Genomic DNA, 15,069 nt, shown 5'->3' with positions numbered 1-15,069 from the left:
TTAGGTTTTATGCATTTTTTTTAAAGCAAATCTTACATTTTGGAAGAATATTTTGGTCTGACCATGTATGCTATGTAGGCTACACTGTTTAAACTCAATTCACACACCTCACCAGGTATTTTGATAGAGAAATAACTATATGAGCTTATTTGGAACACAAGTGGGCTTAAATGGTACCAATGGTACCATTTAAGCCCATTCAGACTTTTCACTTTTCTCGTAAAAAATCTTCATATTGTACTTGAAATATTCATCAACTCGGTGACAAACATTGAGAAGAGAGGTAAATCTTACTATTTAACAAATTATTTCACACAAAAACTATGTGAAGATGATTGAAAAAGAAAAGAAATTTAGATTTTGGTGGGCTTAATGGGTACGCTTACCGTCCTTGGCAGGCTGGATTACCTGAGACTTTGGCTGTACAATTCCATTTTCCTCCCCCATGGCAGATTTGATTGGTACTGTAGCGTTGTACTGTAGTAGACTGGGTATGGGTGCTATAAAAATCAGTCCTTGCATTAAAAAACAAACAAATAAACAAAAAAAAAACAGTTTTTGAATTGCAGACAACTCAGAAAAGGTTTTAAATAGTGGATCTTTAAATAGCCTTTCCTTTAATATCCTATACAGGTGTGATGTGCGATTCTGATGTCATTTTGAAGTGTAAGTTCCATGCAAAAACATGGAAGCACATAAGGTACGGTATACATACCAAAACAATGTGAAACAAAGAATGCTGATCCTTGCTGAGCAGGCTGACATGATACCCATGCAGGCGTTGAGGCATGCTTTGACAGTATTTATTGGCGCCAGTATTTATTGTACTAAATACAAGGGTCTGTCCTTGGCAGGGTGGCATCCTAGTTACCTGGAGGGGGCCCATCCTTGGCAGACAGGGGTGGCTGTTACATACAGTAGACTGTTGAGGGTCCATCTTTGGCAGGTCAGCTTGGTGGTGTTTGGATTGTCGAGGGTTCATCCTTGGCAGACTGGGATGGTTGTCTAGACTGAAAATGGCCCACCATTGGCAGACTGGCGTAGTTGTCCAGACCGGGGGTGTCAAGCTCAAATTCACTGCGGGCCAAAATCAAAATCTGGGATGAAGTTGCGGGCCGAAATCAATATTTATTTAAGAGATGCACTGAAATTGTGCATACATTTCACACGCTTAATGCTTAAAGTTAGGCAAATAATACATTCGCATCATATAGATTTATAGGGACTACTAACTTACTTTTATGTGTCATTATGTGCTGTTTCACTCCTCTGAAGCCTCTCATAATTCATGTGATGCACTAATTTTGGTAACACTTTACAATAAGGTTACGTGAGTAAAGACGGAATAATGTCTGAAGTAATGACTGATTAATAGTGAATAAACATATTCATGCATGCAGTAATGTCTACTCCATTAGTAGTCAATACATAATGATGAATGACTAACTATGAAGTAAATGTGGTACATCAGGGGTTAATTAAGGGTGTGATTTCCAAATGTTAATTAATCATGTGTTAACATTGCGGAAAAAGATCATACCATATCTTTCCGATCATATATGAATTAGACCTTAGTTAATTTCATCACTGGTGAAGTGCGGTTTACCCAATTTACAAGATATATAAAAGCTTGGCACTCACAAGGTAAACAACCCCAACTGTTAGGGTTGTTACAAAGGGGTCTTACTTGACCTGCTCCTCGGTTCTCTGAAATGCTGTTCCGGGTCTTGGCGTGCAACCATGTCCTCATATACAAAGGTCTCCAGAGATGGCTGTTTGCATCCAAACGTGAGACACATCCCACGCGTAAGCCACTACAACCAGCAGACCCTGATCTGGAGGATCACACAGTTTCTCTCCGAGCTCGCCTTCCTCTTGGGTGCCCTCTCACTCTTTCCGCGGACTGATTCAGGTATAACTGTCACTGGATCGATATGACATGCTTTTTATTCGCAGTGGTAATACGGGAATAGTTAAATCCTGCAATTCATTTATCAATGATGAACCACATTTTCTTTAAACTGCAAACATAATTTATTAATTATTTCACCATGAATACAGGCCATGTAACGGAATAACTGACCATATGATTCCATTATTACTCATGCACCGTTAACTAAGGTCTGATTCATATATGATCAGAAAGATATGGTAAGATCTTTTTCCGCAATGTTAACACATGATTTATTAACATTTGGATCTCACACCCTTAATTAACCCCTGATATACTACATGTACTTCATAGTGAATCATTATTATTCCAATCATGAGTCATTCATCATTATGTATTGACTACTAATGGAGTAGACATTACTGCATGCATGAATCATATGTTTATTCACTATTAATCAGTCATGACTTCAGACATTATTCCGTTATTACTCACGTAACCTTATTGTAAAGTGTTACCCTAATTTTTGCCCTCAAGTCATATTTTCTATTATATTAATGGTGCTTGGGCGCCAACTGTACATTTGAAATGACCTTTCGGGCCAAATAAAATGGTTCTGCAGGCCAGACTTTGGCCCCCGGGCTTCAATTTGACATCCCTTGTCTAGACTAAATAGCGTTTGTCTTTGGCAGACTGGGGTACAGTAGTTGTCGAGACCGAAAAGGGTCCATACTTGGCAGGCTGGATGTAGTTTTGTTGACCAGTTGAAAAGGGTGCATGCTTGGCCTAATGGGCCAGTATACGGTACGTAGACAGTAGAGGATCTGGCAGTGCTTTTTTGTTTGTCCTCATTTCATCTTGTTAATCACATGCGTGGGGTTCGCTAATGACAGTGTGGCTCACTACCACTTTGGCTGATCTCTTAGTCTGTCACAGCAGGGCTTCTTCTTCTTCTTCTTCTCTCTCTCTCTCTCTCTCTCTCTCTCTCTCTCTCTCTCTCTCTCTCTCTCTCTCTCTCTGTCGTCTATCTCTCCATGGAGCATAATATGTATTCCAGGGCATATCTTTTAAGCAAATGAGTAATTAGGCAGTAGAGAAATTGATATTCTGATGAGGCTGTGTGTGTGTGTGTGTGTGGCGCGTGAGAGAGGGAATAATAGAGATGTAGTCTGGAGCGATAGAGAGACATAAATAACAAAGAGAAAAAAACGTATGCGATCTGTTCCCTGACCAGCCCAGTCTGTCTGTCTGCCTGTCTGTCTGTCTGCCTGTCTGTCTGTCTGCCTGTCTGTTTGTGTGTCTGTCTGTCTGGGTGTGTGCGTCTGTTTACCTGCCTGTGGTAGTTGTGTATGATTGTTTGTTGGTTGTGTGTGTCTTATTGCTGAGAGTGTGATAATTGTTTGAACATGTTTTATTGCTGGCTGTGTGTTATTGTTGGTCAAATTTCTCTCTTGCGCTCTCTCTCTCTCTCTCTCTCTCTCTCTCTCTCTCTCTCTCTCTCTCTCTCTCTCTGCTCTGTGTGTGTGTACGTGTGTGTGTCTGTGTGTCTGTCTGCCTGTGCTGATTGTGTGTGTGATTGCTGGTGTGGCTCCATGCAGGGGGCCGTGGGGCCCTGAGTCGTGGGCCCATACTGTACTAGCTATCTACAGTGATCTCCCTGCTGAGAATTCTTAATTACCAGCACAGACATCACCACTGTCCTGCTCTATTGGATTTATTTATTGTGTACTGTATGTTGTATTTCTCAGAGTACAGTTTATCTGTGTGTGTGTGTGTGTGTGTGTGTGTGTGTGTGTGTGTGTGTGTGTGTGTGTGTGTGTGTGTGTGTGTGTGTGTGTGTGTGTGTGTGTGTGTGTCGCTGTGTGTGGCTGTGTGTGTGTGTGTGTGTGTGTGTGTGTGTGTGTGAGAGAGAGAGTGTGAGTTTGTGCTGTGTTATTGTTGTTATGTTGATAAGGATGTTTATTATTGGTCTTTGTTTCTGGTCCATTCTTTTGTCATGTTGTCATGACGACTCTCTATTGTCTATGCTGTCTCTTCACCTGTCCTGCCTGGCGTGTTTCAAATGTGTGTCTTCTTCCTTTTTCCTCTCCCTCTCTCTCTCTCTCTCTCTCTCTCTCTCTCTCTCTCTCTTCTCTTTTATTTTTCTTCCCTCTCTTTTGTCGTCTTCTTGCTTTTCCTTTTAAATTCGTCTCCAAAGGCAACAAGCCCTGTTGTCTCAGATGATGAGAACAAGCTATCGGTAGGTCTTGTCTCCCTGTCCCCCCTCCTTCTGTCTGTCGACCTGTCTGTCTGTCTGTCTGCCTGTCTGCCTGTCTGTCTGCCTGTTTGTCTGTCTGTCTCTCTGTCTGTCTGTGAATATATTTTGTTCTTCTGGTCTTCTATGGCTGTTTGTGTGTTTATTTATTTGTGTTTGTTTAGATGTCTCGTGTTCTGTCTTGGTCTGTAGATTGCTTGTCATTAGCTCACTAGACGTAGCCTACTACTAACAAAGCTTTTTTTCCCATCTGCACTTCACTTCTGTCATCATTTTGCAAGTGTTTCCTCCTGCGCGGTGTACTAAAACTAAACCACACCTGCAACTAACTAACCCCACAATCTCCCTGACATATACAGTACCCTTGGGACAGGCACAGAACTTTGGGACTAACACTCCTCCTAGAGACTTTGTCATCATGTGTCAAAGGCAGTTGTGAGGAGATTTGGGGTGTGGGGAATTATCAATTTTTCTCACTCCATCATTCTGTTTTTGCTTTAAAAAAAAAAGAAAAAGAAAAAGGGGGAAAAAAGAAAAAGAAAGAAGAACTTTCTTGTCTGCACGATGGCACAGACAGTCTCGTCTGGATTTCTTTTTGGACACACATGCACACATGTACACACGCACGCATTGCATACACACACGTCTGACACGCATGCACACACACACACACACACACACACACACACACACACACACACACACACACACACACACACACACACACACACACACACACACACACACACACACACACACACACATCAGTGGCTCAGGAACTGACAGCACCAGATTGTGGCGACACATCGCTATGACGCCCTGCCTGTGCTCACAGTGAGGGTTTCTCCTCCTCCTCCTCCTCTCTCCTCCTCCTCCTCTTCCCCACTACCTCTACTATCCTCTGTCTCTTCTCCACTCCTTTTCTCCTCCTCCCCTCCTGGCCCTCCACTCCCCCTTCTCTTCCTCTCTTCCTCTCTCTCTCCACCTCGTCGTCATCCTTCTCCTTTTCCCTTCTACTCCTCCCACTCGTCATCCTCTTCCTTCTCTTCTCCGTCTCCTCTCCACCTCCTCCTCCACCCCCTTCTCCCTCTTCTACCTTCTCTTCATCCTTTTTTCTCCCCTTCCCTATCCTCCTTCTCTCCCTCAGCCCCCTCCTCCCCCCCCTGTACCCAGCATGCATTGCAGGCCACTGCATCACTGTCTTCTCCACGGTCTACAGGCACGACCTTGCAAAGGGAGGACGACAAGCAGCAGAGAAAGGGAGGGAAGACGGCGGGGAAGAGAAAAGGGAGAAAAGAGAAAGGAAAGGAAAGGTCCCGAACAGAAAGAAAGGGACAGAGAGAGGAAATGAGATATAGAGGAGAGGAAGGAGAGGACAAGTGGGAGAGGGAGGGAGGGAAGAAAGGGAGGGACACATAAAGAAAAGACAGGGAAATAAATGGAAATGGAAACAATGAGGAGCAGAGCTGTGAAGAAAGAAAGAAAGAAGGAAATGAATAAAAAAAGAAAATAGGAAATAAGAAAAAAGGAAGAAAGTACTAAGCTGTGCAGATGGAGACAGGTGAGGAGTTAAAGTGGATGGACAGCTTGACTTCAAAAGAGAAGCGATAGCAGTCCTAGAGGACTTTGAATGTGGAAAACAGTAAGCTGCTGGCACAAGACAAAAGAAGAAAGAAAACAATGAGAGAAGACAGTCACGGTGATTTAAACACAGAGAGCGAGAGAGAGAGAGAGAGAGAGAGAGAGAGAGAGAGAGAGAGAGCATTCATTGCGGTGTGTACATTTGTTTAAGTGTGCAGCACAGAACACCGCAAGAGAGGGAGCAAGTGGAGGAGATCAGAAGCGAGAGAATATAGTGAACAATCAGGTGAAAAGGTTGCAAAAAGATGTGGAGAAAACCGAATCTGGGTTGCACTGTGCTGAGATGGAATAACAGAGGAGGAGACCAAAAAAAAAAGAAAGCGGAAGAGAAGAGGAGAGCAAAGAGAGGCCTTAGGTTTACTAGAGGCAGGCTTGTAACCTTGGGGATAGGGACAGCCTGGTCAGGAGAAAAGGGCAATTAAGGAGGAAAGCGCCAGAGGCAGAGGTGAGAGGGGAGGGGTCGCAGGGTCACCCAATCAGAGGAGAATTAGGAGGTGACTGTCAAGGGGAGGTCAAAGAGTTAACTGTCAGAGGAGAGAACGGGGTCGGATGACCCAGAGAGGTGAAAGGTCAGATCTCAAATGTGTCTGTATACCGTAGGAAGGATTTGGATGTGAAACCCTCTAAGTGCATTTTTGATGAGTTAACAAAAATTGGAGGCCTTGGTAACACCTTGGCAGAAATTTGTAAAAACGGCTATTTTTAAAATTCATTTACTTCTTATTATGATCCTGTTCATTTGTCATGTGGATAACAAAAACATTGCTGTGACAGGTGCATTTGAGAAAATAAAAATATCGGTTTTAGAGACCTACCCAAACCCACCTAGACACAAATATCCACATGCTCATTGAGATTATTCAGGGAGAATACTATTTATATAAAATATAACAGTTCTATATAAAAATATAAGAATACTATTTATTGAAAATGAATTTTTGCAAAAAAAATTAATGGCTGGGAGTGTTTTCCATCTGTCGTCTTCTGTGCATGCTTATTTTAGGCACATGACTTAGTCGTATGCTGATTCAGAGAGAACGACGAAAACTTTAAAGATCAGTCATGCAGCACACACTGCTGCACACACACAGCACTTAACATGCACCCACACACACACGCACGCACGCGCGCACACACACACACACACACACACACACACACACACACACACACACACACACACACACACACACACACACACACACACACACACACACACACATTTTTTCCCCTTAGAGATTGGTGAGTCATCAATATCTCCAACATTTTGGGTGTTTTTTTTTTCCTGATAAATGCCAGCTATCTCCACGCTCCATCGCATCGCACTGCTTGGAACATGACTGGCTCTCCATCTGGGTGTTTCTGGATGTTTCCTTCTATCAGCTCATCAGCTCAGAATGGCTGGCCACATACATCATTCCCTGGCGTTCGTTTTTCCCGGGCCGTTTGCATGTCTGCTTGTGTTTCTAAGTCCCACGGTGACCGGCAGTGGCAGCGGGCAGCAGTCACATTTATTGCTGAATGATCACAGTGTCACTTTGCAGCAGTAGCTTGAGGCCATTCGATATCTTCCATCTCGCAGGTCGGCTCAATGATGAGGATGGGGGTTGGGGGGGGGGGGGTGTGAAACAGACTCCCCGTCCAATGGGCAACAAACCTGATCCATGTGCCAGCCAGGGTCCCGTTTTGCTTTCCCAAGGTGTCTCCCATTTGCCCCTGGATCCCCCCTGTAGATCCTGTATTACCCCTGGACTCATCCCTGACCGGCCCTTTGGTTTTGTTTGTGTAGTCGGCCAACCAGGGTGGAGTACAGTGTGACTGATGTACCTCTCCTCCAATAGGCAAGGCCTCGGCTCCAGAGAGGAGGAAGTTCCGCCTCCCTTCACAACAGTCTCATGAGGAACAGCATCTTCCAGCTCATGATACACACTCTGGACCCCCTCAGTGAAGGTGAGGCCACACACGCACACACGCTCCAGACACACACACACGCAGGCACGCACACACACACACACACACACACACACACACACACACACACACACACACACACACACACACACACACACACACACACACACACACACACACACACACACACACACACACACACATTGTGAGACTCTGACGTTATGTTATAACAGTGGTTTTTCAAATGCTACAAAATACATTGTAGAATAGAATAGCATAGAATAGAATAGAATAGAATAGAATAGAATAGAATAGAATAGAATAGAATAGAATAGAATAGGAAAGGATAGGATAGGATAGAAAGCCTTTATTGTTACTATACACAGTACATTGGGATTATTTTCTTAAAGGTAAACCATGTCATTTCTTAGTAGTTTATTTTGCAAATTTATACTGCACATTCACAATGCTTTTTGTCACCACCACCATCAGTTTATTATTCATTATGTCTTGGAAATGCACTCAGAATTTACTGTGCTTTGGTCAGATCAGTCAATCTTAGTTTATTACCTAGTGAACTTTCATGACACTTTGTGAATTTGCAGCATACATTTTGAAAATAAGCCACAAATGTTGTGATTAAAAGTACAAAACTACTATGCAATAAGAAGCACATATATACCTTCCCAGAAAAACACAGCCACGCAGAAATGCAGAAAGACAACAAGATACACCCGTTACAGACAACAGAGACGTCATCAGATGATGGTGAGCAGTATGAGTGTCAGAGTATCAGAGGTAGAATCAGTTCAAGCACAAGAGTCCAAGTAAGTAAGTAAGTAAGTAAGTCAGTTGATGGTCAGTATACTGTCAGTGCAAGTCCATGTACGTCAGTGAGTCCAAGTAAGTGGTGTGCAGCCTACTGCTTGGTGGTGATGGTGTGAAAACATGTCAGTTCTCAGTGCATGGCGTCCAAAGCAAGTCCAGTGGCAAACTGCATATGGGTCAGTGACGTTTCAGCAGTCGCACACGTCAGGGCGGAGCAACGACAACCAGCGCCCCAATTGTATGGATTTTTTGTTTATTTGTTTCTAATGGACTGTCTATTGCAGCATCAACCACCAATTACTAATTAATTCATGGGCGTCAGATGTTGTTACACCACCTGATGTCTGAGCCCCCCAAAAAGCGTCTTTGATCCACATACTGAATGATAGAGGTAGTGCAGAAAGGACATAAAAATGACAGTAGACACAGTAGTAGGCCCCGCACGTCACACCCAGTTGAACCACCCACACCCACACGTCACACCCATATTGAATATTCCTACTTAGCCGGTGACCTTGGTGTCACTGCTGTGGCCGATGATGATGACGAGATAGATGGCAGCTGCTCCCCCATGCCTGCTGCTTATGGCGCGATCAATATCCAACCAGTACAGTACAGTTCAGTTCAGAGACAGACAGGCTCTACTGAGCCATGGAGGGCATGTTTCACATATACGATTCGTACCGCCCTGAGTGGTAGCAAGGATGCCCTTCATTTTGTATGTAATAAAGTTAATAAAGTTACTCTGCTCTGCTCTACTCTACTCTGCTCTACTCTACTCTACTCTACTCTGCTCTACTCTACTCTACTCTACTCTACTCTACTCTAATCTACTGTCTCTTAAAGTCATGCTAATCAGGCTAGGGCTACGCCCCAATGGCACAATAATATCACTGCAAAAAAAAGTGGATTGTGGACAGTTAGGTCAAAACTTCCAAGCAAATGCGCTTTATATAGAAGAGTGTTAAGCCTTTCGTGCCGAGCCTCTGTTATACAGTAACTTTATTGTCACCAAAAAGGTAATGACCATGTCGTAATCTGTTACTTAAGACTCCCAGTAATGTCATAGCAATGCTGTTATGTGGTTAGACTTCTTTCAGAAAACAGTGAATTGAGTAATCCGCGATCTCATCTGCGTGAAAGGGCTGCATCAGACTATGTATGACATTACAGTGACACTGCAAAAATGATTGTGTGTGTTTGTCCTATTGTACACACTTTCATTCTCCAAATATATATCCCAATCAGCTGTCACTACTGGAGGGATATCGTAAGCTCACACTGTGACCCTTCTACAGTACATACAGTACACACACTCAAACATACAGTAAACCAGACAGTACTTTCTCCTCCTACAAACATATACTCGAGGGTACCATAACAGGGCAACAAATTATCAATAATGCCCATTCGCTTAATCACCTCACATTATGGGTCTAATTAAAAACAAAGACAAGATCCATCATACTTCTTCCCAGTATTACTTTTTAATATTCACCATGGTCCATGCTTTCATGTTCACAAAGAAAGAAAGAAAGAAAGAAAGAAAGAAAGAAAGAAAGAAAGAAAGAAAGAAAAGAAAAGAAGTGCGATTCAGAGTTATAATTAGTTGCCTAAATTTACTCACAAAATGTTCTATGTTTCATTTTCTACTGTGCACATTGTATTGATTCTGCTATAATTGTCCACTTTGGGATGCAGGCATATTTTCCCATGTAATCAGTCCGTAATGCCCATTGCTTCTGTTATGTCTTCAGTGATGGGTTGGATGTCAGCATTAGATTGATCTGTGAAGATTCATATTATTCATCCATCGTCCTGCTACCCAAAGAAATTAGTTGTAAGCAAACAGAAGTCTTTTTGCTTACAACTAAACTCTGTTATTCAGGAACTGTGTAAATTATTGTATTGCATTGTATAGTAGGCTATACTGTACAGTTGCCGTACAAATTTACTATATTGAATTTATAGTTTTTGCTAAAATAAGACTTATCTAACAACACAGCCAATCAACAGAGGCCCTCTGAATTGCCTAAGGACAAGTCGAGATTCGATTGGCTGCTCAACTGGAATATCACCCACAGGAGCGGGAATCATTGACAGCACCTTTTAGCTGATAAATAAATGCGGTATCACAACAGCGAAATAGAGAGGGTAATAGAGAAAAAGAGAGAAAGGTCGAGAAAGAAGAAAGTAGAGAGAATGGTAGAATAGAGAGGAAGGGGAGCGAGAGGGGTGGGTGGATCTGTTACAGAGGTGAAATGTGAAATGAGAACAGAATGGAGGTTGGAGATGAAAAACGGTAATCCTGTCCTTGGGGCTGTTCTGGCACCTTCCACTAACTGACGATGGCAGAGCCATTCTACTGTATGGGAGACCTGGCACAGCAGAGGCGTGCGTGTAACCAGACATTTTACGGGATTCATCAGGGCGGCAATCATACAAATGATGACACTCAAGCAGGCGCACCAATAAGAGGAGAATGAAAGCAGAGACGTTCTATTTTGTACTAAGAAAAAAAATCATGAAAGATTCATTAAATGTTCCCATAGCTCCCAAGCTCCCAAAGGCCAATCTAAACAACTTCAGCTGCCAAGCTCCCATACACCAGGGTCCAGTTTCACTAAAGTAGTTTAGACTGCTCTAGGGCTTAAGATTGGTGGTAATGGTGTCTTTATAGACTAACATAAGGAATTGTACATTAACATTACGTTCTAATCTTAAATATTCAACATCAGAGTGTAACATGTGCTATCTTCCATTAAGAACATGTTCTTCTCTTTATTGTTAAACATGGCAGAGCAACATGTGGGATATTACTATACATTAAGAACAAATTCCTATCTTGAATGTTCAACATCAGAATAATGTGGAATCTTCCATTGATGACATGTTCTTATCGGGAATGTTTAATATCAGAGAGTAACACGTGGAATCCTGCTCCCGGTCTTATCTAGAGTGTTCAAAACTGTTCACAAAAGGTTTAGCTAACAATGGTATTGGAAATCTATCATCTCACAGCTCAGAAGTCATGGAGCTTACAGGATTTTGTGTAAAGCTTTGTACAAATGATAAGCACGCGTGATAGTTTGAGCTAATCATGAAAATGCTGAGCTACAGTAAGCCCCAATGCTTAGTTAGATATAGTACTTAACTAGACTTGGCATGACTAACATGGCCCTGCCTTGGCCTAACGGTAGGGCACTGGGATACTGAGCCGGGCGACCCGGGTTCTATTCCAGGCTGGGTCATTTGCTGATTCTGCCCCCCCGTCTCTCTCTCCCACTTGCTTCCTGTCGCCTCTCATACTGTCCAATTGAAATAGAGGCAAAGATGCCCCTAAATTAAAAAATAATAATAATAATATAATAATAAATATATATATTTATAAAATATAAATATATAAATAGTAATGAATATATATATATACTATATATCTGAGTGATTCTACGATTCGCCTACGCTTTTGGCAAAAGCAAAATGTCAATTATCAGTGTTTTTTTTTTTCAACTAAATGACCTAGATGTTTACATAGTGTATACTGTATATTTAAGTTTCCAAACAAACAAATGGCCAAGCTTAATCTTAAATCATTTGATAAATACTCTAATGAAAGCGAACATTTGCTTGATGATTTTGTCAACAGTGTTATGGACAAATACTATATCATTTCAAACATATATAAAAATACTACAGAGTTGAAACAACATACGTTTGAAAGTGTTTATGTCCCTTAGCAATAATGTTGTCATTAATCTGTGCAACTGATATAGAAAATGTGATTGTTGAGCTTCATAAGTAGGATTTTATGATTCACTGTGATACAGACACATTTTTCATTATAAATCCCTGTAACGTCTGATTTGAATTTAGTCACCCTCTTTACACAAGACTTCCTTCTCCAGAGATAATCCCTAGTGTCTGTTCATAGGATTTTTCCAACACATAAGGGATCAATAGCTCAAAAAGGATGGCCGTGTGCGGGTAAAAATGGCATTTATCAGAAAAACCAGCCCACTTTTTGCCATAGAAATCAATAGAAGTGGGCGAATTTTGCGCTTCTAGGCGGGTTTTGAACATTTTTTGGGCTGGAAATCATCAGCCTCATCTGGCAACCCTGACTGTCATAGCTAATTGTAACACCATTGACGGTAACACGGCTTGACATTTCAGCCATTTTTATGGTGTTGTGCTAACTGAGGACCTCAGAAGTTCCACCACAACACCTTAATCAATTCATGTATTTGTATGTTTTATCTGTGTTTTTCTACATGTGATTTCTAATTCAGATTCTTATGAATATGTTGATAACACAGTTGACAGGCAATTTTCCCGCTATGAGAACATGAAAAAGAATGGATTAAATTATGGAAAGATGGAGCTCAAAACTTACCAAAAAGTCTTCCCATATCCTGCCAAAGAGGTTATGACATCACGTGATGTTATTCGTATGGCCCAAGACCAAACCATTACTGATTTATGGAGGGGGTTTCAGACCGTGACACGGTTAACACAGTTTTCGTGGACACACACAAAATGGCAAATTTCATGTATAATGGAAAGGACAGTGGTCTTTCTGACCGTTTTGTCATATTGTGATGATTACTGTGAATCAACATTTGCAATCGTCTTGGGCAAAACACGTTTCTTTACATGCTAATATGAAGACTGAAGCTGACATTTGGAAAACGGGACGGGATGAAAACGCCCAAAACCAGTATTAAATATTCATTCTTGATGAGGGAAATAATGCCATGTCTACACTTTCTGTATTATATGAAAAATAAATGTGTGCTAAGGTCCAAAACATCATTGGATGCAGTTAATAGTTAGTGGAATTGGCAAATAAAATCCATGGACTTAAAAGCGCATCCGATTTGTAGAATCACTCATCTATACTGTATATTACTGTAAGAACTTTTAAGAAATTTTATTTTTTTTGGCTATCAGTTTTGGTTTAGTTTCAAATTGTCAATATCATAGTTTATCTTCACAAATTCTCGGTCAATTTATCGTCCGGCAAAATCTGTTATCGTTACAGGCCTATACAAGTGAGCTAAAATAGATAACATGGTAGACGGAAGGAGTCCGTCAACATCATGCAGTGAGATGGAAGGAGTGAGGGATGGAGGATGATGGGTGGGGGGTCAAGTCTCCGGTCCGGTTCCCGCAAGAGTGTTATATTGATGAATTATGACATCAGTTCATCTGTGTGTCATTCCCTGCACAATCATCAGGGAGCACGCAAAAGCGCATAGCACGCTACTGACATCACGCTCGCCATTAGAGCCCACACAGACACATAGCATATGTCTTTGTGTCAGAGTGTGTGTGTGTGTGTGTGTGTGTGTATGTATGTGTGTGTGTGTATGTGTGTGTGTGTGTGTGTGTGTGTGTATGTGTGTGTGTCTGTGTGTGTGTGTGTGCGTGTGTGTGCGTGTGCGTGCGTGCGTGTGTGTGTGTGTGTGTGCGCGTGTTTGTGATGGGGGTCTGTCATGTGTGAGTCAGACTCGTTCCCTGGAACATGCCTCGGGCCATACTCAAGTGATGAGTCAACCTTATACGCTGACGACTCCCACTTCTCTCTCCCCACGGCACGCTGCGCTTTCTTATGCACATAAGCGATTATTTTTTGCCACGCCATCAGGATCGTACAATCCTCATTGCTCTTACACGTATAATATATAAGCGTCTATTTCTGCCAAGCCTACTGCCCACTGAGTCGTCTGTTATTTTTTTGTCATTGGTCTTACCTCGCCTACAAGGCACTATTTCTGTCCCGCAAAAATCAAGATATCTATTTTTAGCCTCGTCTCAATTGGCTATTCCTCTCCCCCCTGCCATTCTGCAATCACCACGTCTGTTATTAAAATAACACCTCATTTGCAGATGAATTGCCTGATAAACAACGGGCAGCTTGTTGTGGTAAAATTTAGACACACTTCTGTTTTGAATGGTGGCACACTGGACACTTCACGTCGAATACACAAGTAGCAAGACACTCAACCTTTTGAACAGCAAGTTTTTCCCTCCGTCCCTCTAGCCTGGTCTTAAGATATCCATGCCCGTGTACTAATTTGGTACAGCATAATTGCATAATTGAGTACAGATCTCATGTGGGAGGCGTGAGCTCTGTTGACGTTCAAAGCAATTGGACATGCTTTGATTCAATAGCTGACGTGTGCCTCCCCTATTGTGATCTCCAGCTACTTTCTGTCACAAATGTTTCATAGACGTCAGAGAACTTTGGGCCACGTAAAAAAAAAAAATCTCTTCATTTTTCGACATCATATCACAGCGGGAGTGTTCTAATCATACATGTATGACTATGCTCCGGAAGGGGTTGATGTAAACAGGCTATTGGTTAGGAGTAGTGAGCAGTGATGCCGACAGGGGGGACGACGACGACAAAGGGGTCACTTGTCCCGGGCCCAGACAGAGTGGGGGCCCAGAATTGTCCTCTTTACATTGCATGTGTTGGGGTGAGGCGGGCATTCACGTGACTTTGTCCCGGGCCTGGCCAAAGCTGTCAGCGGTAGTGAGT

General features: G+C 42.3%; 1 protein-coding gene across 1 annotated transcript in view; it reads left to right on the top strand.

Annotated features, from left to right (window-relative positions):
- The window catches only part of LOC134437980 (sodium/potassium/calcium exchanger 2-like), a 105,760-nt gene that overhangs the window by 48,313 nt on the left and 42,378 nt on the right, over positions 1–15,069 (top strand). Inside the window, exons 3-4 of the mRNA XM_063187553.1 lie at positions 7,628–7,736; positions 8,388–8,465. Of these exons, the coding sequence (XP_063043623.1) occupies positions 7,628–7,736; positions 8,388–8,465 (187 nt within the window). The remainder of the gene's footprint in view (positions 1–7,627; positions 7,737–8,387; positions 8,466–15,069) is intronic.

Source organism: Engraulis encrasicolus, chromosome 21 (genome assembly GCF_034702125.1).
Source record: "Engraulis encrasicolus isolate BLACKSEA-1 chromosome 21, IST_EnEncr_1.0, whole genome shotgun sequence".
Lineage (NCBI taxonomy): Eukaryota > Metazoa > Chordata > Actinopteri > Clupeiformes > Engraulidae > Engraulis > Engraulis encrasicolus.
Note: the sequence above shows the minus strand (reverse complement) of the source record. Positions and strands in the feature narration are given on the sequence as shown.